Raw genomic sequence first — 27410 nt, forward strand, 5'->3', positions numbered from 1 at the left:
GTTGTCGAATTTACCATCGATTAAATCCGCTGGTAGTTTTTAATTTAATTATTAATAAATAATAAATTACCATTAGATTTATCGGAGGATGAATCTGATGGTAGTAAATGTGCCAAAATTACCGTTGAAAATTTTTTTATGATAACAAACTCTAAAATTTCGCTAATTAAAAGTTTATATTCATCGGTAATTAGTGACAGACGAAAAAATCTGCAGATAAACAGTTAGCGGCGAGGTTTTTACCATTGGATTTATTTCGCCGCTAGATCCAATGATAAATAGATTACTGACAGATTTTTTTTTTGTAAATTCGCCGATATATCCGACAGTATTTTGTAACTTTCTTGTAGTGGAAAATAAAGAACCCCGTGGGTTTTGTGCACGTGAGTGACAACGACAGGAGGAGGTGGAGGCTTGGTTGAGGCTATTAGACTGACAACAACAATACCTTCCAACTGATAGAGGGTAGCTCGGTGATGAAAAAGGTAGGGCATGGGGTTGAGTAGCTCCTAGGGTTTAGGTCTCTCTTCTTTGATGTGGTATGGGAGATGGGTGAGAGTTTGAGAAGTGAAAATGGGAGAGAGACTAAGTGGTGTAAGACTGTGGACTTTTAAAATTATTTTTTAATTAATAAAACGACTCCATTTTAGCAGAATTAGTAGACCGAACAAATTCCAAAAAAGGTACCAGTTCACACAGTTGAATCGACTATTTTTTATCAATTCTTTGTCAGACGGTCCTCCAAATCAACCGAACTGCTAGGAGAACTAATTCTTGATTAATCCAATTGAAGTAACTGGTCTAGTTCAATTTTTCAAAACCATGGTTCAAAGTTTAATGTAATGTCGCTTTTGTATTATTTTTCAATATTTTGTTAATTAATTGATGAAAAATACACACATAAAATTTAGAGAGGATAAAAGTGAAATTTTTCTTTATATATATATATATATATATAGTACAATTTTATTTCTTCATCTAAAATATATACTTTTAAATGATGATAAATAATATTTAAAGGGATTAGTTAAAAAGTATTGATTAAAACTTTAAAAATAAAACTAAAAAGTTTTAATTTTTTTTAATATATTAGATAATAACTATCCAATTTTTTTAATATATTAAATTTTTTTAAATAAAACTAAGTATCTAATTTCACTTTTACCTTAAACCCACCACTTTTACCTAATTTCACTTTGACCTAGTTACATCCCCTTCTAACCAAAATCCTTTTCTCATCACAACCAGCCATCCATCACCTACCCCAGAACGCAGTCCTCCTCGCCGACGTGAAATCTTCCAAGAGTCGCCGTCTCCTGCCTCACTAACCCCAAGTACATGTGAGCTATTCCGAATGAAGAACAAACATCCCATTCGCATGAAGAACAAACATCTCATTTTCATAAAAGATAAACATCCGCATGCGCGATGAAGGACGAAGCTGGGCTGCTTGCAGCGGCACGATGAGGCTGGGCTGCGTGCGGCGGTCATCGCGATGCGATGGAGGAAGAAACTAGGCTGCTTGTAGCGGTGCAATGGAGGCGCGACGAGGCTTGATAAAAAAGCACGAAGGAGGAGCAGAAGATGGAGACGTTCTTCGCCTTGGTAAAAAGCACGAAGGAGGCGCGTGATCTCCTCTTCAATAAGGACAAAACAGATAACAAGGTTGACGAGGATAAAGAAAGGAAAAGCTACTTGGATTCCAATGTTTCAGCTAGAAGACTTCATTGATTATGGAGAATTGAGAATACGCGAGAGACGGCGAGGGTTGTGGAGTGCAGCGGTGGGTGCGATGTGGGTGCGAGAGGAAGGATTTATGGTTATTGAAAGTTAAATTCAAAATAAGAATTATATCTAATTAATTCAAAATTTGAATTTTAAAATTAAAATTAACTATTTTTAACCTATTGTTTAGGTTGTTCAAAAAAATTGTTGTTCCCTTATACTTTCTTCTCTTTATACCCTCCCTCAATCTAAAAAAAAATAAGATGTGAATTGTGATGTAAGGTTTAATACTTTATAACAACATTAATGTTATTATGCCTTAGCATATATCATATTTATAGTGAGATCGTTCACACAGAAATTTTTTTTACTATCTCATATATGATTTTTTTTTGGACCGGTCATCCTCCTAAACGAATACTCAGTTAATCTTTTTTTCACATGTCTAAATCACTTGAGACGAAATTTTATCATCTTTTTTATAATAAGTGCTACTCCAATTTTCTCTCTTATATCTTCGTTACTTATTTTATTCATACATGCGTGTCTGATCATCCATCTCAACATTTTCATTTCTGTCACACTTAATTTATGTTCATACTCACTTTTTGTCGTTCAACACTCTGTTTCATATAACGTAGTCGGTCTAATGATGGTGTCATAAAATATCCCTTTAAGTTTTAAAGGTACTTATTTGTTGCATATAAAATTAGACATACTCCGCCACTTTATCCTTCTATATATCCCATGTTTTACATTCTATATGATTTCTTTATTATCCTGTATAGATACTTTTTTTTTCCAAAGATAAATATTATTTTATTAATATAAAATAAAAGTGTTTCCATAAGGAAGTACAAAAGAATTGGGTATTCCCATTTATCATCAGCTGTGACTGAAAGACTAAGAGCTTAAAGAAGAGTAAAGTAAGAGTAAAGAAAAAGTAGCATCTATCAGGTATGGTTCACGAGTTCACGCACTAAATTGCTAGCTTCTTTCACTATCTCTGGTGCTGGGCTTATTACCTTCTCAAAAACACACCGATTCCTCGCTTTCCAAGTGCTCCAACACAACGCCGCTATGAGGAGGGTCTTTTGTCTACCGTCGAATTGAGCCACTGCCCAGGATAAGACTCGTTGCCACCAATTGAAAAAAGTTTCTTCTTCTCTCATCCATAGGTCAGGGGTTATTAAGCTTAGGCTCCATATTATTGAAGACAGGGGGCATTGGAACAAAGCATGAGAAATTGATTCAGCCTTCAACATGCATCTTGGACAAGTGACAGGAGTGGATGCGAACCGGCTGTGAACTTGTTGCAACACCGGAAGCTTTTCATGAAGACTTTTCCATAGAAAAATCTTAATTTTATGTGGTAATTTCAACTCCCAAATGCTATTCCAGACTCTGTTGTGTATGTTCTGGGACCTCAATGAAGTAGGAGAATGAAAGAATCCATAAGCAATTTTGTATCCTGACCCAACTTCATATATACCAGATTTTGTCCAGCACCAATTAACTTCATCCTCCTCCTCTGTTGGTTTGATTGAAAAAATTTTATTGCATATATCAACTGAAAAAATCGACTCAATCAGATTTTTATTCCAACTTCTATCAGGATTTAGTAACGCACTAACGTAATACACTTGCATATTTGGCGGGATTGTGAGTGCATTTTGAGGGACATTAAGGGGCACTGGTGGTGGGAGCCAGGGGTCATGGAAGATGCGAACATTAGTGCCAGAGCCTATTTTCCATAACAAGCCTTTCTCGATCACCTTACGCCCTTCAAGAACACTTCTCCAACCCCACGACGGTACGCTTCCTATCTCTGCATGTAGAAAATCTGTATATCTGAAATATTTAGCTTTGAGCATTCTTGATATAGTAGAATTAGGGTATTTCATTAGACGCCAACATTGCTTGCCCAATAAAGCCAAATTTTGCGCCCTTAGATCCTTGATCCCCAGCCCTCCATCTTTCTTTGGTCTCGTCATTGTGTCCCATTTAATCCAAACCATTCTTCGTTCTGCGCCTTTTTGACCCCACCAAAATTGCGAGAGCATGCTATGAATCTCAGTCAACAGCGTGTCCGGGAGCTTAAAACAAGAGAGTGTATAAATAGGAATCGCCTCCCCCACCGCTCTCAATAGCGTGTGCCTGCCACCTGATGACAATATACTTCTTTTCCAACCCATAATCCTCTTCTGAACTTTATCCTTGATAGCTCCAAAGGTTGCTTTCTTTCATTTTTGAACTATAGAGGGCAGTCCCAAGTATTTGTCTTGTGCTCCGATATGTTTAATATTTAGTGTCTGAGCAACTGCTAGTCTTGTGTTCTGAGGAGTGTTGTGACTGAAAAAGATAGCCGACTTATTCAAATTGACTTTTTGCCCACTAAAACCCTCATAGGTCTCTAGCAATTCTAGAATGCTTTGGCTTGTATTAGGTGCGCTCTTGCAAAAAAGGATTGAATCATCAGCAAACAAAAGGTGATTAATTGTTTGGCATCTCCGATTAACTTGAACTCCTTGAATTAATCTGTTTTGCTCTGCCTTGTGTAGCAAGAAGGAAAGTCCTTCTGCACAAAAAAGAAAGAGATATGGAGATAGGGGGTCACCCTGTCGGATGCCCCTATTTGGCCTAAAATAGCCAAATGGTTGACCTTCCACAACAACAGAGTAAGAAACAGTCGTTACTAATTCCTTAGTCCAGTTAATCCATTTAGCATCAAACCCCAGCTTATCCATAATATACCATAAAAAATGCCATTCAACCCTATCATAAGCCTTGCTCATGTCTAGTTTAATAGCCATCTCATGCTCTGTCCCACTTCTCTTATTTTTCAAATAGTGCATACATTCGTGGGCAATTAGAATATTATCTGAAATGAGTCTTCCTTTGAGAAACGCACTCTGATTTGGACTTATAATTTTATTCATAATACCTTGTAATCGGTGCACCATAACTTTAGAAATAATTTTATACATAACTGAAGACAAACTGATCGGTCGTACCTGAGTCATGTCACTAGCATCTGGCACCTTTGGAATCAAACGAATTTGAGTATGATTGAAACTTTTTAAAATTCTGCCACTGTGAAAGAAACTTCTCACTGCCTTAAAAACGTCACCTCCAACTATATCCTAGAAAAAGTGAAAAAACTTAGCTGTAAACCCGTCATCACCAGGAGCACTCTGAGCATGAACACTAAATGTAGCTCTTTTGACCTCGTCCATAGTTACTGGCCTTTGGAGCCTACGGTTCATGGAAGCTGTAACCTTAGACTCCAAATCCTCTAAGTATGGATTCGGATCAGCCGAACAAGAAGAAGTAAAAATATCGCAAAAGTAGTCCTCAGCTACCTTTGCAATATCCTCCGGTTTCGATGCAATCTCATTGTCCCTCCCCACTAATCTCCAAATTATGTTCCTTCGCATCCTTGATTGAAATTTCTGGTGAAAGAATCTAGTGTTCTGATCTCCTTCTTTTAGCCACTTGATTCTAGATTTTTCTCGCCAATAGCTCTCTTCTTTCAAATATGCCAGCTCCAACTTCTCTTCCAAACTGGTAACCTCCTCTCCCCCATTGATTCCAGCCACCCGCAACTCCTCTAGTTTAGCTTGAAGGTCCTCAATTTCTTTCCGGGAGTTTACTTTGTGAGTTTTCTGCCATTGAACTAGTCTATGTCTACAAACTTTCAACTTTTGGGCCAAGGAGAACATAGCCGAGTCTACAACTTCCATTCTCCACACTTCACTGACAATTCTCTTGACATCCTCTTCTCCACACCAACGTTCCTGGTATTTAAACCGCCTTTTACTATGCCAGGATTGAGGTTCGGTTTCCATCAAAATTGGAGCATGATCCGAGCCTGACTCTGTGAGCCTGTGCACCACTGCATTCGGAAACTTCAACTTCCATTCCATCCCAACTAAATAGCGGTCAAGCCTCTCCTTCACCAAATCCTCTCCTTGTCTTCGATTTGTCCACGTGAAAGGGTGCCCCACCATTCCAATATCCACCAATTCGTTACTGTCAATAAAATTAGTGAATGTTGCAATGGTGGTTGCTAATTTTTGGCCTCCACCCTCCTTTTCCGCTTGGCTTGTTATAGCATTAAAATCGCCTGCTATTACCACTTTTCCTTCCATGTGTTGGCTCATTGTTATAAGCTCCTCAAACTGTAAGGATCGAATTTGTTCTGAACAACTCAAATGGACACCAATGAACGCCCATACCTCACTACTTCCGACTTCCTTAATTTCGGCTGCCACAAAAAATTCTCCACTGCTAATAATTTGAACACTGATGCTGTCCTTCCAAGCTAGCACAAGTCCTCCTGCCACTCCTGCCGGGTTAACAATATGCCAGTTTTCGTAGCCGCATACCCGAAGTTTTGCTTCCACCTGTCGAGATTGGTTCTTTGTTTCACTTATAAACACAATCTCGGGGGAGTGGGATTTACAGATCCCTTTTAAGGTGTGAATTGTCAGGGGTCTCCCCAAACCCCGACAATTCCAAACTATAGTTCTCATGGCGCCTTGGGTGCCATTTGTAGGCTGGCACCCTCCACCATCTGTTTAACTGCATTTTCATCCTCTGTTCTTGCTTTCTTTGTAGTTACTTCAGCTATACCACTCATCAACCTTTTTTTGGGTTCACTTTTAGTATCTGACTCTGCAGCACCTTGTCTTGCTAACCTTTTCCACTTCCTACCTTTTTCTGTGGTGAGACACTCCCCAATAGCGAATTGCATAAGCTGCCCTTCATCTTCCTTGGTATTGGACTGACCAGCTATGATAACCTCCATGCATTCTGTTCTAGAATTGGCTGATTGAGGTGACTCAGGTGCTGCCCTATTACCAGTGTCTTGTGGTTTCAAACTTTGTTTCCCTTCTTGCATTGACATCCCTGCAAATTCTTCCAATAAGCAGTTTAAGACCGGTTTTTCCTTACGTTGAGTGGCCTTATTCTGGTTTTGAGTTGAGTTTGTTGAATGTTCTTTCTCCTTCAGAGTAGATTCGCGTTCCCACTTGGCTAGCTTTAACCCATTCGCCAATGTCATCCTCTTTTACCATCTCACTCTCTGTGTCCTTCAGCAGATCATGGAAGTTTTTCACCTCGTGCCCCAATTTTGCGCAATAGGTACAGAACTTTCCAAGTCTCTCATAGCGCAGTGCCACTTCTACCTCCTTTTTATTAGGTCCTGCCACTATTAACTGATCTATCACTTGCCTGGTAGCATCGATATTGATTTTGGCTTTCACAATCCTAGTTTTTCTACCTCGCATCTGAAATTTACCTACCTCTAACACTGTGCCCAGATTCTCTCCCAATTTACGTCCAACTTCGAGGGTTTTAAACGATTCTGGCAAACCCCAAAATTGAACCCAAACTGGAAAATTGGAAATAATCTCTTCATCACAGATCTGATCTTCCTTCCATCTCTTGACATGGAGCACATAATCTTTGAATAGCCATGGAGAACCACGTTCAACACGCAAGACATCCATTTCTTTATTAAAAAAGAATTGGAAGGAATTATCCCATTTGTCACTCACGCTAAATCCTTCTGGGTTTCCCCATATAGCCTTTAAAGCATTCCCCATGGTTCCAATTGAGAAGGTTTTGGAAGCAAAGAGTCTGCCATAGAGACTATTGGAGCAAGCGTTAATACCTTTTGATATGTCTGCCTCTTCCAGTAGAATCACATTCCTACCTCCTTTCAGGTTGTCTTCCTCGATCCGATCTTCATCCCTCGTTGTCTCAGCCATGCAGATTACGTAGACTTGTATTGAGATTTAATTGATCTTGACAATGTAGCCTTGACGGCACTAGGAACTCCGTTAAGAAACTCTAACAGAGCACTAAGAAACCCTAACAGAGCACTTATCCTGTATAGATACTTAAAACACTTTACTTGTGGTAAGATGTTTTTTTTTTCAATTTTCACTTATATATTATTATTTTTCCCCACCTACCAAATTTACATTCCATATATTCCGTCTTACTATGACTTATGCGCAAACTGTACTCCTCAAAAACTCCTCTTCACAACTCTAATTTTTGGATTTAAATCTTCTCTTGTTTCTCCCACGAGGACAATATCATTGACAAAAAATATATACTATAGTACTCATTTCTGGATATGCTTTGTAAACACTTCCAAAATCAATGTGAAAAAATACGAATTTAGAGATAATCTTTGATGCAATTCTATACCAATAAAAAATATTTTTTTTATACTATATTAAATCTTCACACTAATTATAATTCTATTCTACATATTTTTAATTATATAAATATATACAATTTTTATATTTTTTTTTTCAAAATTTTTTATATGACATCTTTTGATACCTTATCATAAGTTTTTTTAAAATTAATAAATACTATATGTAGATTTTTTTTATTCTAATATCTCTATTATTTTCCTTAACAAATATATAACTTCAATGATAAATCTACTGGGTATAAAGCCAAATTGATTCTTCCACATACCTATGTCTCCTATCTCAATTTATACGATGCCAAAATCTAATTAAGCTTCTAAATTATTCTAATAAAGGAAAACGAAAAAACAAAATGCTAAAAATTCATCACGAGACTCACAGGATTACCTAACGTGTGTAGTGTGCTTCCATACTTTAGCTTATGTAAGATACTTGATATGCAAACTTCCAATGGTTCACTAGTGATACTTTTATATTCTCAAGTTGGGCTTAAATCCCATCTCTTATATTTTAACTTTTTTTTCACTAATAATATATTTTTATGGGCCAAGTCATTTTGTTTAATGAATTTCTTTATTGTTCCTTCTATCTTTTTCTAACTTTCTTTTCTTATTCTTACATCTATTATCATATAAAAAATACTTTTACTTTTATAGTAATTTCTAATTAAATGTATCAAGAAAAAAATATACATAAAATTATAGTTTTGTCCGAAAAGAAATTTTTTTATATAGATAAATTTAAAAAATACTTTTAGTTATGGATGATAGTAAAATATGAAATTATTAATTTTAAAAATTTCTATTTGGATATGACATTTGTTAATAAATATTTTATTAAAAATAATGAAAGAAACCAATGTTACTAAATATATGATATAATGTTTAATTATATAAACTTTTTAATTTTTTATCTATTTTTATAGGATTTTTGGATCTATCGCTGTTTGTCATAGAAAATAGAGAACATAGACAATGAAGCATTAGAGTTGGCAAGACTAAAATAAAACGGCAAAATTTTTTTTCTAATGTTCTGTCTCTATTCTATGCTATTTTCTTTCTACAAGGATATTTTTGTCTCTAAGACAAAAGAATTTGACATTCTTTATGCTTATTATGTTTTAAGGGAGTTAAGTCCCTCTTTTGGTCATTGACTTTTTAATTGCTATAATTTGATTCTCCAAATTTAAAAAAGAAATGCACCAACATAGTCCCTTTTCAACGTCATTAGTGAGATAGTTCAAGTCTTGTCATGTTAGACATATTAAAACGATGTTTTACACGTCTTGACGCTAAAAGAACACTAAATGATGTCATTTCAGGGTTTGAACAATATTAAAAGAGAGGGGTATAACGTTTTAGTATTGTTCAAACCCTCAAATGACGTCATTTAGTGCCTTTTTTAGCGCCAAAACGCATATATACCACATCATTTTAATATGTCTAGCGTGACAAGGCTTGAGCTACGCCACTAATGGTGTTGAGTTCCGGAGACGGAAGATACATGAGAGACTATATTGGTGCACTTTTTTTAATCTGGATGACCAAATTATGACAATTGAAAAATCAGGGACCAAATTAGTGCAATTCGCCAATCTCAGGGACCAAAATGGGGTTTAACTCTATTCTAAGATTCAACTTTTGATGGTTTTAAATAAATACTCAATCTTGTTATATAAGAAAAAAAAATATGTGATACGTACTATAAATATTCGTGATATAAAGAGTTTAAGTATTATTTAAAAAATTATTAGTTTATATTTTTAAAATGTTCAATTTGATTTAATGTATTTTAATTTTATTTATTTAGTTACTACAGATTTTATGTTAGTGGGCTTAGGATTTTCTTATTTTAATCTAAAAAGATGTTATAAATACTTTCTGAACTATTTTAGTCGTTATATTGAGTGATTAGAGGTGTAAAATCCTCTTTTTTGGGTTTTCTGATGAAACCATGGTGTGGACAAGTGAGGTTGAATGAGACCCTATCTTATTGCATCAAGGAATAGACTTTTTTTAAATAAATAAAATATTTATTTATCAAAATATGTAAATTTTGTAGCATTTTTTACAAAAATGCACATGATCTCTTATGACGTGTACTCTTATTTCGTTTACTGTAAACGAGATACATGAATATTTATGACGTTTACAGTGTAAACGAGATACATAACGACAAATTTTTAGCAACTATAAAAGGATGTGCAACTCTTAGTATTCTCCACAAATATTTTACTTCTTCTTCTTTACCCTTTTCTTCCAAAAAATAAGATAAAATATCTAATAGTAGTTGATATTTAGTTGTAAGTGTGTATCTCAATTGTCATATGAGAAATAGTGACACTAAGGTGATATTTGAGTGTGAGAATCTCATTCTGTTGCGTACCTGGCGAGTAAGTTCTTTGTCAGAGGCGAAGAGTCTAATATTGAGTAGCATCAGTGATAGTAGCAGAAAAGAGATCGGAAGGGTGGGGTATAGGATGGCAGCACCGATGATCGATTTTGTCTGTTTTGATTCCATGGCAATGAGCATGTGTGCCTGATGTTTGACATCCATGGGAGAATCATCGCAGAACAAGTGATGGAACTTTCTACGGAAGTTGGTGACTCGGTGGCGGTGGATCTGGCCAATCGGACTTTGTGCAGGATGACCCACCTCTCGCACCCAAATCGCTACATGTTGCTAGTCCAGTGGAAGAAATGGATATTGACGGTGATGAATCTGATGAGGAGTATGTTGTGGATAGCAACGAGTGGAGTTCTTTTGAAGATGATGATGATGAGGAGTTTGCACCAAAGACCCCAATCGAGGTATCACGTCGGTATCTTCTGCCTGTCCCGTACCCAATTCCGGTATCTGTACTTAGTGACTATCATACATTGGATCTGGACCCGATGCAACAGAAAAATCTATTTTCCAACACGGGTGAAGACGGTTACAACTTTGACGATGGTGTAGAGTTTCGGGTTGGCCATAGAATCAAAAGTAGAGATGCAGTAATGCAGGGTGTGAAGAATTACAGCATTTGCAGAAGTACTGAGTACCGAGTCATGAACTCAGATCGAATAAAGTACCATGTGCATTACCGACAATCTGAAGCAGGCTGCCCTTGGCGTCTCCGTGTTGCTTTCCGACAGAATCTCAGATATTGGTAAGTTCAAGTTTAACTGTGTTTTATATTCTTATTTATTATTGTTTTGCTTGTTGTACATCTCAACCACGATTATTCTATTTCTTTAGAGAGGTGCATAGGGTTGGAGGAGCGCACACGTGTTAAGCATCCACCATGTCTTAGTATCACCGATAGTTGGACAACAGTCTCATCTGCTGTGTCATCCTCCCGTTGATACAATCCTCGACATCCGTCAGACTCTCCATCCTACAAGGTGCAGTTAGGCAAAGATATCACTTCAAACTCTCGTACAGAAAGGTCTGGATGGCAAAACAAAAGGCAATTGCCCAGATATACAGTGATTGAGAGGAGTCATACAATAAGGTGCCGAAGTTACTGCAAACACTGTAGAGTTGTTGTCCCAAAACGATATATGAGATCAGGATTGTACCGTACTATGACGGGGACCTTATGGTGCGTGATTGCAATATGTTTGATAAGGTATTTTAGGTATTCCCTGCCTGTGTGGAGGTTTTCAAGCATTGCAAGTTGTTTGTCTCCGTCATGGGGTACATGTAAACCTGTCGCTTATGTGGACACCACTTAGTGAATCTTTGGTATATCCATGATACTAGCATAGGAGTGCACCCTGCGATGTCTATGGTAGAGCGATGTGCTACAGAGCATATGGAATATTACGTCCTTGTTAGCACCGCAAATCTCCAAGACAGAAAACAGCACCTCTAAAAGTCATCTAATAGTGGGAGCCACCGGAGATGGACCTGATTATTTGACTTATCAGTCATCAGGTAAATCCCAATCATCAACAGTATGTAGATCCTCGCGTACTGTCAGAGGGTGGTTGGATCATTCGTATTAGGCATCTGTCGGAGTCATTCCCGAAGCCATGTCAGTTTGACAGAGAAAGACTCCTTCCTCTGTGCACCCTGCCGCTGGACTGCAGGAGGCCTGGCACCAAGTAGCTGCTCCACCAACTCTCAAGTCTTGGTCCCGTACCATGTATGAAAATTACGGAAGCACCCACCTACTAGTTCTCCATTAGCGCATAGCCCGAGGTGGTACGTGACGTCCTGTAGGGTGATGATGCACTCACCCCACGGAAGGTGGAAATTATGGGTCTCAGAACGCCAGCGCTCCACAATTTCCGTGATCAAAGAGTTGTCAAATACGAAATTCCTGAGTGGCACCACGTCACCGAAGTTAGCCTTCCTCAGGTAGGGGACAATGGCGTCCGGTAGTAGGATTTTGTGACTCACTCTCTTAAAAAGAAGTAGGCAAGACCTCTGGTAAACAATAAAAAAATTTGAATAAGAAATGTATAAACCTATCAAGCTATATAAATTTCACAGTAAAAAATTTCTCCCAATAAATGTTTACTTAACAAATTAATTTAAATTATAAGTAAACTATTTTAAAAAATAACGACCAACATTTACCTTTTAAATTAATTTAAATAAAAATATTTACTTAAATAATAACTAACTAAATTAATAAACGTCTATATAATATAATTTAAATAGAAATATTTAGTTAAATAATTAATAACAACATTCATTTTCCATCTCTTTCATAACTTACATTAACAATTTGTTTGGATGAGATGAATTTGGAAAGAAAGAAATTGGGGGAGAAGAAAATGGATGGAAAAATTAAATGTCCTTTGTTTGGATCAACGGTAAAATTGAAGGGAAAATAGAAAAGTATATATGGGCCCTCGTTAAAATTATCTCTTCAAAGTTGGGAAGAAATCTGAGATTGGAGGGAAATCATGGGTAAAATTTCAAATTTGCCCTTTCAATTACAGAAATTAGAATCCCTAATTCAATCTTCCTGAAAAAAGAGAACACGTATCTTGTCTTATCCCGTTTGGCCTTCTTCCTCAATAGCGCCACTGTAGCTTTCCATCTTCGTCCACATTGCTACAACAGTTTCGTCATCGTTGTGACAGGTCCACCACATCTTCATCCGGACATCCTCAAGAGAAAGGTGAGTTCTTTTTTTGTCGTACTCGTAGTTTCTCTCAAAACGAAATGAAAAAATCATTTTGGCATATAGTTTATTTTGTTTTTCAACTGAGATAATGTTCTAATTTACATTCCATGGATGACGATTATTTTTGTAGTGGAAAAATATCCCATTCTTCCTTGTCTGTTTTCAAATGCTTTCTTCATCCTAATTCAAAAATCCAACAATATCTAACCTTATATTTCACTGCCAGTTCATGTTTGGTCCCAAAAAAAAGTAATTTTTAACTCATTCGATATTTGAAATGATTTAACCTTTTTTTTTAAATCATAAGATTTTTTTCAAAGCTTATTACATTATGCCCCCTTTTTTTCATGGGGTGGTCCAAATATGAAGAAAAAAATTCAGAAGTGACTATAAAATTTAGGTACATTATTATTAATGAGACTATGAAAAGTGTGTGTGAGAAATAAGTAGAAAATACCAAAAGCTTTACCTCTTAAGTCTTGATCTATGTACAACTAACCACCAGATAATCAGGCACTTGTATTTAGGAAAGTCTACTCAACAATTAGGAAAAAATATATGGATTGTGATTTGTGAAAGCAACATATTGGAATTAAGATTATAAAAAAAGATTAAGCTCATAATGCATATAATGTAATTCTAAACCAATTTACTAATTAAACTTGGGGTTTTGACCGATTAAATCATTCAACCAATTTGAACATACATTTTAAACACAATTCCTTGTAGGGTAGCTGGAAGCAATTTTTTGAAGACACAAGCCAGCTTCTTCTTTCCCCTTTTTACTTTCTTTTCATGTGAATAGCATCAACAATAGCTATCAGATATATCATTCATAAAAGGAGAGATTTCACAACTTCTTCTTTAGTTCATGCATCATTCGCTTAGTCTACTAGGTTCTTGCTTTGTAGATGATTCTTTTTGTAGAATCAAAAATTTTTTTTTGGAAAAACTCCCATTGCATATCTTGAGAAAATTAACATGAATCGGAATTAAATTAGTTTAATCAAAAATTGGTGGTGGATAAACCATGACAATTACAATTATTTTAGATAATAGATATTAAATTGGAGATATCATAAAAATTAACTCTTTATAATTTGTCTATTTGTTATATATGCCATAGGAAAAATCTCTATCTTAATAATCCAAATAACTTTGGGACATAAGAAAGTATAGTATTTTTAATATAGATTAAGTAGTTATAAAATTCATAGAATATGTACCATGCTTATCAGTTATCACAATGTTTTTATATGTTTGATTTTTTAATTTTTTAATTTTTTTTCTTTTTTTATTGATTTGATTTGTTAATTATATGATTAAATTGCAACAAACTATAGGGTCAACTGAATCAATATCATGGTATAGTTTATTTAAAAGTCCATCGCTTACTAAATGGATCCATCTGGTTAGATTTTATCTATAGGTGTTTTGATGCATCTACCTAATTATTACAATCATCAATGGGACAACTTATTCTTTTTTTTTTTGTTTTTTTTTAGTATAAAAATGAATAAATGGACATAAAGCATGGGACATAGATACAACTATTACTATAGAATAATTTCCTTTTGAGGTCTCATCTAATTTTTACTCGTAACTTATGTTTTTATATTTTTCCCACTGAATTTTGGTGATAAACCAATGCATTTATTAATATATCATGTCATTTATAGTTTATGTTTATTGTTTATGGCAGTCAGCTTTGAAATCGAGTTTGCCATTTAGGAGTTGGAGATAAGTACCTCATAACAAGGTATTTTCATGTTTATAACATGACACCATAGTTTTATATAAAACTTTAGTTTCAATTATTTTTTATATTTCGACAAATGAATTGTTACAATGTAACAACATATGTAACTTTCTGGTTACTTTCTTTACTGATATGTCCACCCTAAACATCATATTTTCAGATGGATAACAAAATATCAAAGATACGAATCTTGAAGATAGAACAAACGTCATATACGATTCAGAATTTCAAGTAGGTCAAATCACTTCTACTAACCTATATCATCCTAAACCAATACAAATACTAACTCGTGTCAGGAAAGAGTTAGAAAATAGACAACATATCTATGTCATATCTCTTTTATGTGTTGCAGTGCATCAGTGGTATCTTTTGGAATTAATATCACAATATAGGCCTAGGAAAATTAATGACGACAACTTGGAAAGAGAACTTAGGCATAATCAATTAATGACATAGTTACTGGAGTCTGAAAAATGCCGAGATGTCATACATATGGGCCCTGAAGCATTTAGGCAGTCAGAAGTTAAGAGAAACTGGTAGAGTAAAGGATTCAACTCGTTCTACGGTTGAAGAGCAAGTCGCTAAATTCCTACATATTATAGGGCATAATGTGAAAACTAGAACCATGTCTTTCTTCTTCCACCGCTTAGGGGAGACAATTAGTCGTCACTTTCACAATGTTCTACATGCTATTCTATCGTTAGAGAGAGACTTCTTCAAGCAACCATCTGGTGAGGAAGTTCCTTATGAAATACTTAATAATAGTCGATTCTATCTGTTTTTTAAGGTACTAACTCTTTTGATTTACTTAGTGACATTTATGTAATTGTCAATGAAATAATTATAATAATGTTATCTTAATAAGTCATTATACTTTCCAAAAAAGGATTGCATTGGAGCCATAGATGAAACTCATAGTCGTGTGAAGGTACCAAGGGTGGACGCCCTTCGTTTTTGAGGAAGAAAAGATCACCCAACACAAAATATTTTAGTGGCCTGTGGGTTTGATATGAAATTCACTTAGGTGTTGTCCGGTTGGGAAGGAACTGCCTCTGACTCAAGAATTTTGAAAGATGCTTTAAGTAAGGAATATCTACTTCGAATTCCCGAAGGTCTGTGATAATATAATTTATGAAATCATCTACATAAAGTTAAATTTATAGTCATAATATGTTATACTTTAATTTTTGTATGCAACTCTTGTAGGAAAATTTTATCTAGGCGATGCTGGATTCATGCTGAAGCCTGGGATACTTACACCATATAGAGGTGTTCGGTATCACCTGAAAGAGTATTCAATACGTGAGCCACAAAATCCTAAAAAACTATTCAACCACCGACATTCTTCATTAAGAAATGTCATTGAAAGATGTTTTGGAGTTCTAAAGAAAAGATTTCCAATTATAGCTCGCGACACTGAACCTTATTATTCATTTGAAACTATGAGAGACATTTTTTTGGCATGTTATATACTGCATAACTTTTTGATGGGTATTGATGTTGATCAATCTATAATTGATGTGGTTGATCGAAAATTGCTACAAGAATGCAATATAGATAGATCACAACCAAATCAATAACGTGATGAGGAATATAGGCATGCAGCATTGTTACGAGATAACATTGCAGCTGAAATGTGGAATGTGTATCAAACATTATGAGTGATTATACGCTTGATATATTTGAATATGTATATATACGTGTAGTTTATCGTCAGAATTGTTTAATTGAATTTTTAAAGGAAATGTTACAAGTTAAATAATGCCAAATAAAGGAAATAAAATAACAGAAGCAACTCAACCTTCTAAAGAATACTTAAGATGGTCTGATGATATAGATGAAGTTCTGCTAAATGCGTTAGCAGAAGAAGCATTGAAAGGTAATAGACACGATGGCTCGTGGACAATTGAAGTGTATGCCAATTATGAAGAATTTGAGTATAGCAATAGGTCCGCACATAACGAAAAACCACATCAAGAATAGAATGAAGACACTGAAATATCATTTTGCTGAAGCATATGACTTATTTCATCACTTAAGTGGATTTGCATGGAATCCTGTAACTAGAAAGTTTGAAGCTGAAGAAGAAGTGTGGCAGGACTTTATTAAGGTATCTTATACTTTTTTATTACTTTTACCAATGATGAAGTGAGTCACAAAATAATTTTAACATTTCTTTATGCAGGAAAAATCACATGTAGAAAAATGAAAAAAAAATGCAAATTAAGCATTATGATACTTTTAAGGAGTTGTTCGGAGCTGATAGAGCTACCGGTAAAGGGGCTGCTACTTCACGAGAAAGGATTCAACAACTTGATAGAGATCCCATTGACTCGAATGACTCATTTGAAAACATTGGATTTTCTGACATAGATGTTAATATGAGACATGATATCCCAACGTTTTCTGCTAATTTAGATTCACCAAGTACTCCTCAGATGTATGGGATATGTTGACTGAATTGGGTCTAGTAGGTTTATATCAGATGCAAGTTTTTGGGATCCCACCTGAAATGCGACTGGATGCTCTTTTACATTTCATGACTACTGCTGGTGTTCGCTTAGAAGATATGGTACTTCCAGAAAACATTCACCATTACTGCTATAATTTTTATACACGCTTAATTTTTGGTTAATTTGAGGTTATTGCTTTTAACAATTGATTATGTGTTTTTTTATTGTCGTAAAGTATGAGTATATCTTCATGTATTTGAACAAGATATCATTTTCTGTTTTATTTATGTTAACACATAGTTGGAAATTACTTTTTGTTGATACTTTGAGATTGATTGGTTGTTTGAATAGAAAGATATCGATAAAATAGTTTATTATGATCAACTCTGATCTTTGTGTTAATTTATCTTTGTTGTATATGCTTGTGCAGGAATTATATTACTTGAAAATGTTTGGGAACAATGGGTACACTGCTTAGTACAAGTAAAAATCGATCATGTATTAATATCTTTAACTAGAGAAAACTTTCTTTTTTAAAATAGATGTGTATGGATGGCTCAAGTCATGTAGAATTGATTTTTTAGAAGTAGGCGTATGCTGATGACTCTGACCATGAAGAATTACCCCTTTTGAAAGTACTGTGTGGTGATAAAATAGTACTTTTCTGGAGTTCTGGTCATTGTTACACTTTTGGCATTTTGTTATATGTTTATAAAAATTGTATATGATTTTGTCACACGGATGCTAGCCACTTATGATAATATTTTATTTTGTAAATATGATTTAGTGAAACGTTTTCTTAAATATGATTAAGGAGATTAATGATGTAACATATGAGTAATTTTTATTATGTTTTTATGAAATTATTTATTTGTATATATTTAAAAAATAATGATACATTTTTTTATGACATTTAAAAGACAATAGAAAAGGATAAATTCAAAAAAATCTTTATTGTTAACAAAGATAATACATTAAAATTTTGAAATACAATTGGGATCACTTTTTTTATTAAGAAATAATTTAAATACATTAGTATATTATAATTTATATATAAAATAGGTAAGGGTATTAATGTAATTTCAATTGGTTATGATTTTTTCTCTTCTTACTTTTTCTTCCATCTAAACAAAAGAAAAATTTCCTCTTATTTTCTTTCCGTTCATTTTCTCTTCATCTAAACAACATAAAAAAAATCAACTTTTTCTTCCATTTTATTTCCTCTCATTTTCTTTCCTCCCATTTTCTTTCCTTTCATTTTTCATCTTGTATCCAAACAAAGTGTAAATAAAAACGTTTACCTAAATAACTAACAAGAAGTAAATTAAATATCTAATAACAAATTAAAAAAACCATTTACTTAAATATTTAGTAACTAAAAAAATAAACATCTTGTTACTTAATTAAGATAATTAAAAAATATTTAGTTAAATAATTAATAACTAAGTTAATAAACATATGCTTAATAACTTAGTTTAAAGAAAAAACAAATCTAAATAAACATTTGATTAACAAATTCTTTTAAAGTTGGCCTAAAATCATACCCTATTATTTAAACCATTGCTAACAATATATTCATTCGCTTAACATATGCTGCATACTACTTCTATAAAAGTACCCTAAGTGTGGCTAGACATGTATGCTTTAACATAAATATAAAGCAAAAAACAACACCAACCTCAAAGTCGACTGCCCCAGCAATGTGTCATATTGCATTTAGTCGGTTGATGTCCGTATCGTGTGCATCGGCGTGCGCTATATATATATATATATAGGTCTCCTCCACTTTTATCTTGTTTACAATGTAAACGAAATAAGAGTATACGTATCTCGTTTATATTAGAAACGAGATAAGGCCATTACATACCACGTGTCCAAACGTGACATGGCCACCTTGTTTCGTGCCTTATCTCGTTTATAGTGTAAACGAGATAAGAGATATGATGCATTTTGGTAAAAAATCTACAAATTGTATACTTTGGTAAATAAAATATTTATTTTATTTAAAAAAGATTCATCAGGGAATTGGATAGAAGGTTGAGTGAGTCTCTTCGATTAAATTCCCAATCTATGGTGTGGACAACACTGCAAGAAAAATATTGAGTATCGTCGAATTTATCGACAAATTTTTTTGTTCGCCGCTAATTGCCGTCGGAATATTTTCGTTGGTAATTTTTATCAACGAATTTTTCTCCCGTAAATCTGATGATAATATATTATTATTTAATAATTAAATTAGTAACTATCAGTGGATTTAACACACGGTAAACTTAAATTTTAATTTTTTTTAAAATTATTTAAAAATTAATATATTGAACAACTGATTTCGAAACTTGATGGTAAAATGTTTAATGATATAACAACATATTTCAGCAAATAAAAAGTTTACAAACAAAACTTAAAAAAAATCCTACGGAACCAGAACAAAAAATTTACATGTTTCAAGAAATAAACACAATTTACAAAGAGAATTCAATAAATAAAAACCCTAAGGCTTGAAAATTTTAAAGTTATAATAAACAAGAAATCATAACAATGAATGAATAAGTCATACATAGACTCCGTTGGAAGATGCAACCACGGAGGCGCAGAGATTGAGAGAGACGGAGCATTATGGTCGGCACAATGATATGAACGACGAAGAGACTGAAGACGACGGAGCACAACGCACATAGAATCCATGAATGTAGTAAGTCATGTTGAGTTTAACGCAACAAAATTATAAATCTTTTGTTTCAATTTTTGTAGAATAATAATTAGAAGGAAAATGGAGCTAGAAATTAAGTACGATCTGGTAGTCATCTAGAAAATAATTATCAGAAGTGGCAGAAAGAGCAAGAGACATACTCAAAACTATCTAGATAGCAAAAGCAGTTTAGTCAAACACACCATTAATGCTGGTAGCAAGCATTCTATGTATAAAAACTAATAAATTTTATAGATAAGGGGAAAACATTAGGAAATGATAATCTTATTAAATAACTTACCACATCCTCAAGGTCATCCACTTCTATGCGAAGCTTTGCCAGTAAACTTCGCGATTGGACATCGATAGTTGCCGCTTGTGTAATTTTCCATTTGATAGCCTACTTTGTAGCTTCAGCAACTCACTCAGCTTCTCACAAAGCATCGAAAGAAATTAATTGCTAAATATACCATTCTCCATCTTCACTACAGACAGCCTAAACTTTACTGCCAATAGAATATTTATCTTGAGGATCAGAACTGATCTCCTACTCCTAAGAGTGATTTAATTATGATCATGAAAAAAATATTGCATTTAAATAATTTCAATCATTTGAAATTAGCACTTGCTCATATAATCTCAATTCACCAAGGGGCTAAGTACAATTGCGAAAGCGAAGTAACTTAAGCTTTAAAGACGATATCACAATATGCTACACCATTCAAATTTACAGTTTCATTGACAGTCAAAATAGCAAATAAGACATACCACTTTATTATCCTTATGTTTTGACAAAGTAGAAGGTGCACTAGCATTTGGATCAGCATTTGAAGCACATATTTCATTATCTTGTTCAATTTCTCGAATCTAGAGCAACCAATTTGTATTCATAATCAGCAAAACCAATTCATAAACCAATTCAATAATTAACAAAATAAGCATATTCATAGTCAACAAACTCAATCCCTAACCTAGTTCAACAATAAAATCAACAATAATATTTCAACTATTTCAACATTTTAAGTTCAACGTCTTCCATATTCTAATCATATTCATAAATCATATTATAATCGATGAACCAACTGTTAAAAATTAATATAGAATATTCGAATAACTAAAAAGAACTTACATGTTGACTGTTGTTGTAGCTGCAGAATCGTGCAGTGCAGTGCAGGTAGCAACACCCGCAGAAGAGAGGCGAGGGAGAGATGGGGACGCAGCGCGGCGAGACGCGATTCGCGAGCACATGATGCGGTGGATCCGACCAGAGGCACGACAATGGAGGCGAGCGTTTGGTGGCGGTAAACCGAGGTGAAAGTGAGAGGGCTGGGGGAGAGGGGGCGGCGTTGTGCCTCTGTGTGTGGGAGTGGGAGTGAGAGTCAGAGAGCTGGAGGGTGGGGTGGGCCGAGGGTTTTTTGCTTTTTAGAGAGAGAGAGAGAGAGAGAGAGTAATACCAAAATAAGGAGGGAGAGGATTTGTGATTTGAATTTAGGGCAAGATTACTGTCGGATTTACCGGCGGCTAAATCTGCTTTGTGAGTGATCAAAATGCAGCGTTGCACTAATCAAGATTACCTGGGATAAATCTGCCGGTAAATCAGACGGTAATGCTCACGCCAATTTTTCTTTTTTTTCCTCCATTTATTATCAACGGATTTACCGTCGGAAAATCAAATTCGACGATAACTTTTTTACCCGATGAATTTATTGTCAAATTTGTCGGTAAATCCATTGGTAAACCTGCCGCACACGTCCGATGCTAAATGTGACGGTATTCAACGTTTTTCTATAGTGCAAGTTAGGTTGAAGAATCCATTTTTTGTTGCATCAAGAAATTGAATAAAAAATTAAATGATTCTCTTTGCATTCAATTTCAACCTATCCTTTTTGTTTCTATTTCAATTTCAATATATCATTTTTTATTCAATTTCGATTCATGTCTTTTATTATTATTTTTTTCCCTTATCAGCATGTATATCATGTTAAAGGTGAATTTTATTTTGATTAAAATTCAATCATAAATTTTGATTACATACAATATTATTGTTGGTTTAGCGTTAATATATATAACCAAGAAGTAATTAAGGGATTAATTTAGCCTTTTGATGTAGGGTTCATTTTTAAACACGCACTTAAAGAGTCATGGTGTCATTTGATAGGATGATATATCTATATCTTTATTATTTAAAGTCCAATTTTTTTAATATAATAATAAATTACTTTAGAAAATGCTAATAGTTAATTAGTTAGAATAACAACCTTGCCGTATTTGCCCACATATACATGCAACTACATATAAGGAATTTATGGACGCCCTCCAATATAGAAAGGATCTTGAAACCAACCCATCGTACTTTAATTCAACGACGCTCAATTTTACCTAATTCCCTAACATCCTTATTAATTATACAACAAATATAATGAAAATCCCATTACTTAAGAGCCTCACATTTCCCATGCTTCTGCTTCACACAAACACATGCATCCATGCCACCACCCACTACAACACAATTGTTCTAATTAAGCACTAAAATTCTTAAATTTATTACCCCCTAATTAAGTAGTAGTTATTATGGCTTCTTCTTTTCATGCTTCTTCAGCAATAATATCATCCATAATAGTGTCAATAATTATTCTCATTTGCATGCCATGTTCTGCTTTTGGCTTTATTAATGAGAAAGAGGTTATAGATGCTCCTTTGTTAACACAAAAGTTAGGAATTAATCGCACCATCAAAGTAGATATTAATGGCAATGGGGACTTCAAATCTGTTCAAGCTGCCATTGATTCCATTCCCGAAGGGAATTCCAATTGGGTCATTGTCCATGTTAGGAAAGGAGTATACAGGTACCGAATTAAATCAAGTCAAAATTTATTGATTAATTAATTAATTAGTACCTTGTTCTTTTTATAATAATTTCATATTATTAATGATTTAAAGAGAAAGGGTACACATACCAAAGACTAAGCGTTACATATTCATGAGAGGGAATGGAAAGGGAAGAACAGCCATAGTTTGGTCTCAAAGCTCCTCCGATAACATTGATTCTGCTACCTTCAAAGTTGAAGCCCGTGATTTCATTGCATTTGGAATTAGCTTCAAGGTGCGCTCTTATTATATCTCCCATTACGAGTTTTGATAGGTCAATATTTGAAAAACAGTCTCATTCTTAGAGGTATAATCATTTGTATTTTCTCCAATTAACTTAAATTAAAAAAAATTAATTTTATAATATAATATAAAAAATTTTATGATAAAAAAATTTAAAATTTGATTTTTGATATTCTCCTAAAAGAGAAAAAAATAACATAAGATAAATAAAAAAAATTATAAAAAATTTCAAAAACCAAAAGAAACTCTTATCTAATGATACTGGTTAGAAATATAATCATTCATATGTTTCATGTTCATCACTTTAACTTTTGAAAGAAGTAATTTTAGGACATTTATAGAAATAATTATAACTCCAAATATTTGTACATTAATGCAGAACGAAGCACCAACGGGTATTGCATATACCTCACAGAATCAATCGGTGGCAGCATTTGTGGCTGCAGATAAAATTGCATTTTACCATTGTGCATTTTTCAGTACTCATAACACTCTCTTTGATTACAAAGGCAGACACTACTATGAGTCTTGCTACATTCAAGGCTCAATTGATTTCATTTTTGGCCGTGGCAGATCCATCTTTGAGGTAATTAATTAATTAATTAATTAACTTTAATTTAATCTGTTTTCTTGATTTTAATTAATTAATTTAATGCCGATGATTCATATAACACATACAGGGGTGTGAGATATTTGTAATTGATGACAAAAGGGTCACAATTCATGGGTCAATCACAGCACAAAACAGGGAGAGTGAACGAGAGATAAGTGGATTCATATTCAATAAATGCAGGGTTTATGGCATTGGTGGGGTGTACCTAGGAAGGGCTAAGGGTCCTTATTCTAGGACCATTTTTGCTCACTCTTATCTCTCCAAGACGGTTGTTCCTGAGGGTTGGACGAATTGGAGCTATGATGGTCCCACAAAGTAAGAAACTCTTCATCATCATACACAAACACTGAAACACACTTACCTTTTATTAGAGAACAACAAAATAAATCAAAAACAAAAATAATTTCTAAAAAATTAATTTAGATATTTACTCAAATTTTTATTAATGTTAATTAATTAATTAATTAATTAATGATGGTAACTGAACCGCAGGAATCTGTATCATGCTGAGTACAAGTGCTATGGACCAGGAGCCACAAGAGAGGGAAGAGCTTCATGGTCAAGACAACTTAGTGATCAAGAAGTTGCTTCATTTTTGTCTGTTGATTACATAGATGGCAAGAATTGGTTGCCAGCGTGGCACTAATTAATTTCACCCATAACATCAAAGGCACACTCAAAAACACGTATAGCTAGATACATACCCACTTTGTTAAGACAGCTTGTACTTTATATATATATTAAGTTTTCTATGATGAGAATCAAGTCTAGGATAGATAGAATCCATGTTTAAGAATGGTTTGAATTAACAAGTTCCATGTTCCTGTCTTCTTTGGCGTGCTCGTTTAGTTTTAATTAAGGCAACTAGTTGATTTGCAATTAACAAGAAATAAACATATTCCACCTAAGCTAGACACCGAAAAAATTGTCTATCTCCTTATTTATAATGATTAAGTTAAGAATTTTACCACAAAAATGACCCAAAATATTTAAAAATACTACAAAAATATTCAATCATAGAAAAAAGCCTATTTTTTATTTATGCAATTGACTAAGATGGCAAACAGAATTGCCAATGTAAGTATGTGACATCTATTGTACAGATCGATCAAGTTTCACCTCTAACAATTCTTATTGAGAACCTAATTTATTTCCAATTCTTGCAAAATCCTAATCCTAATTTGTCTCAGATTCTCTCGAACCATACATTTCTTCTCCACCTCGAGACTCACCACACCAAATACTTGCCACTCCTTCTCTGGCGCCACTTGCTCCTTCAACCGAGTTATCATACTTTCAAGGGCAAAGCCTCGTAGTGGAAAAAGGGGGCAATGACCCTTTACATTATAAATTTTTACATATAAATTATATATAAATTCTAGTTTAATTCCTTTTATTCTTTCATCTAGCTCCGTCCTTACATACTTACACTTGGCGCCAACTCACTTACTCTCGTTGGCTCACTCCCACCATCCATCTCCGTCCCACTGAGTTGACTCAGCTCATCCTCTCACTTTGAATTGTCACTGGTTCCATCCCTAGAAACTCGACCTTAAACTCAAAAAAAAGTCATCTCTTTATCCATCAACCACTTCACAGTGGTCATACACTGATACACTCATACCGTCAACTTTCCTCTTACCCTTCCCTCTGAGAAATTTTGACACTTTTGTTGGCCCTCCTATCCCAATTTGCTAGAACAAAAAATCCACCACAACCATAAAAATGACGTCATTGAGAGGCTCTCGAAGGTTCTCAAGAAGATGAACGAGGTCCAAAACTGCACTGCTTCACGCTCGAGCCTCCGAATGGGACCTTGGACTCATGGATTGCTTCGAAGAGTGTTTGTGTTTGTGTAGGCGACGACAAAGGAAAAGGTGATAGGGAAGGTGAAAGGAATTAGGCAGTGAGGACACAGGAGAGGGAAAGGCGATGGGGAAGAGGAGTGGATGGTACTCATGGTGGGTGGAAGTGTTGGTTCTGACGATTGTGGTTTGGGAGTCATTTTTGTTATTTTGTTATAGGAAATGCTAGTGTACAATATTAATCAGCCTTTAATCAGCCTTTAATCAGATTTAAATAATATGGGAAATGCTAGTCGTACAATATTAATCAACCTTTAATCAGCCTTTAATCAGATTTAAATAATATTTAATTATTTTTTTAGTGTAACATGTTCTTATTTTGTAGATACATATCTATAATTAGATTTTAATTTAAATTTAAATTTTAAAACCCACCCACTTCATTGGTTGTTATGGTGACTTTGCTTTACTTTCGTAACTTCACCAGATACAATTTTTTAAATTCCTTATTCTATGGGATATTCACATGTGTTTTTATGTAATTTGTTAAGAAATATCATGTTCAACATTTTTAATTATATTTTAATTTAAACATAAAAACACTCTGCTGATTTAATTGGAACAAGGTTGATCTTATTTAATTTTATTAATAAAGTTGTTGCAAATAAAGTATATAATCAACAATTAATTTAAAATTGTGTTGTTATTTTTCGCTTATAATACATCTGACAGTATGATATTTTATACAAAATATTTTTAAAACACATCTAAAATCAGTCAACTTTAATAATACAATATAAATGTTAATAATACAATTATGAATGGTCGAATATAATTATATACATAAACTAAAATATTTTCAATTGTAGTTTCTTTTTCAATTGTAACACATCTAAAATATTAAGTTATACAAAAAATATTTTTAAAATCCAAAATCATAAATCTAAAATTTAAATTTAAACATTAAAAAATAATTATAACACGTCTAAAATTATGAAGTTATACAGAAAATATTTTTGAAACACATCCAAAATCATAAATCTAAAATCTAAATTTAAACATTAAAAAATAATTGTAACACATCTAAAATTATGATGCTATACAGAAAATATTTTTAAAACACATCCAAAATCATAAATCTAAAATTTAAATTTAAACATTAAAAAGACAGCGTTGTAAATGAGCGCCGAAAAGGAGGAAGGCAGCGTTGAGGATGAGCGCAGAAGAGGATGAACGACAGCGGAGGATGACTTCTCGATGTGCACCTCTGAGTTTTACATGTGCGCCTCTGAATTTTCGAAACGTGACTTCTCTGCGTCTTTGAGTGTTTTGTACGAGTTTAATTAATAATTTGATAGTTTAAGGTTTATTTTATATTTTTAAAATCAAAATTTTGAATTTTGAATAATTTGATTTTTAGATATGTATTTAAATTATAATATATTAATAATTAAATATATTAAATCTGAAACAAAAATTTAAAATTTAAATTTTAAATTTCAGTTTTTTTAGATTGTATTTTGAATGTGTATTTAATTTTAAAAAGACAATAAATCTATTCATAATTTTTAGTTGTGTTTGTTTTAATTTTTTTTAATTATTGTAATAAAAGGCTGAATGTTGTACGATTTTTAAAGGATACCTAGTTGAACCGTTTTGTTATAGTGCTAATAATTTAAAGGAAGTCACTTACATAAAAATATTTAAAATATTTTTTTAAAGGTGTGTTTTAATAATTAAAATTTAATATATATAATTAATTAAATTGTGTTATTTTTGTCAAAATTAAATTAGATAAATTGATTAATAAAAAAATTAATGAATTAAATATTGAATCGATTTAAATTAATATTTTTTTATAAAAAATAATTATAATACTCTTATTATAAAAAATAATAAA

At 33.6% G+C, this 27410-nt stretch overlaps 2 protein-coding genes and 1 pseudogene across 2 annotated transcripts; 2 read left to right on the plus strand and 1 right to left on the minus strand.

Moving 5' to 3' along the window:
* Positions 1–6692: 6692 nt before the first annotated feature.
* LOC107636111 (uncharacterized protein At4g02000-like) lies at positions 6693–7499 on the minus strand. The gene has a single exon (XM_016339644.1). It carries the CDS (start codon positions 7497–7499, stop codon positions 6693–6695), a length of 807 nt encoding a protein of 268 aa, XP_016195130.1.
* Positions 7500–10657: 3158 nt separating this feature from the next.
* LOC148566739 (uncharacterized) lies at positions 10658–16503 on the plus strand (annotated as a pseudogene).
* Positions 16504–22552: 6049 nt separating this feature from the next.
* On the plus strand, positions 22553–24418 carry LOC107637608 (Pectin lyase-like superfamily protein). The gene is made up of 5 exons (XM_016341005.3): positions 22553–22827; positions 22922–23084; positions 23472–23678; positions 23773–24020; positions 24198–24418. The coding sequence occupies exons 1-5, from the start codon at positions 22553–22555 to the stop codon at positions 24349–24351; spliced, it is 1047 nt and encodes a 348-aa protein (XP_016196491.1). The 3' UTR covers positions 24352–24418.
* The last annotated feature ends 2992 nt before the right edge of the window (positions 24419–27410 follow it).

Source organism: Arachis ipaensis, chromosome B4 (genome assembly GCF_059453495.1).
Source record: "Arachis ipaensis isolate K30076 ecotype BB chromosome B4, ASM5945349v1, whole genome shotgun sequence".
Classification (NCBI taxonomy): Eukaryota; Viridiplantae; Streptophyta; class Magnoliopsida; order Fabales; family Fabaceae; genus Arachis; species Arachis ipaensis.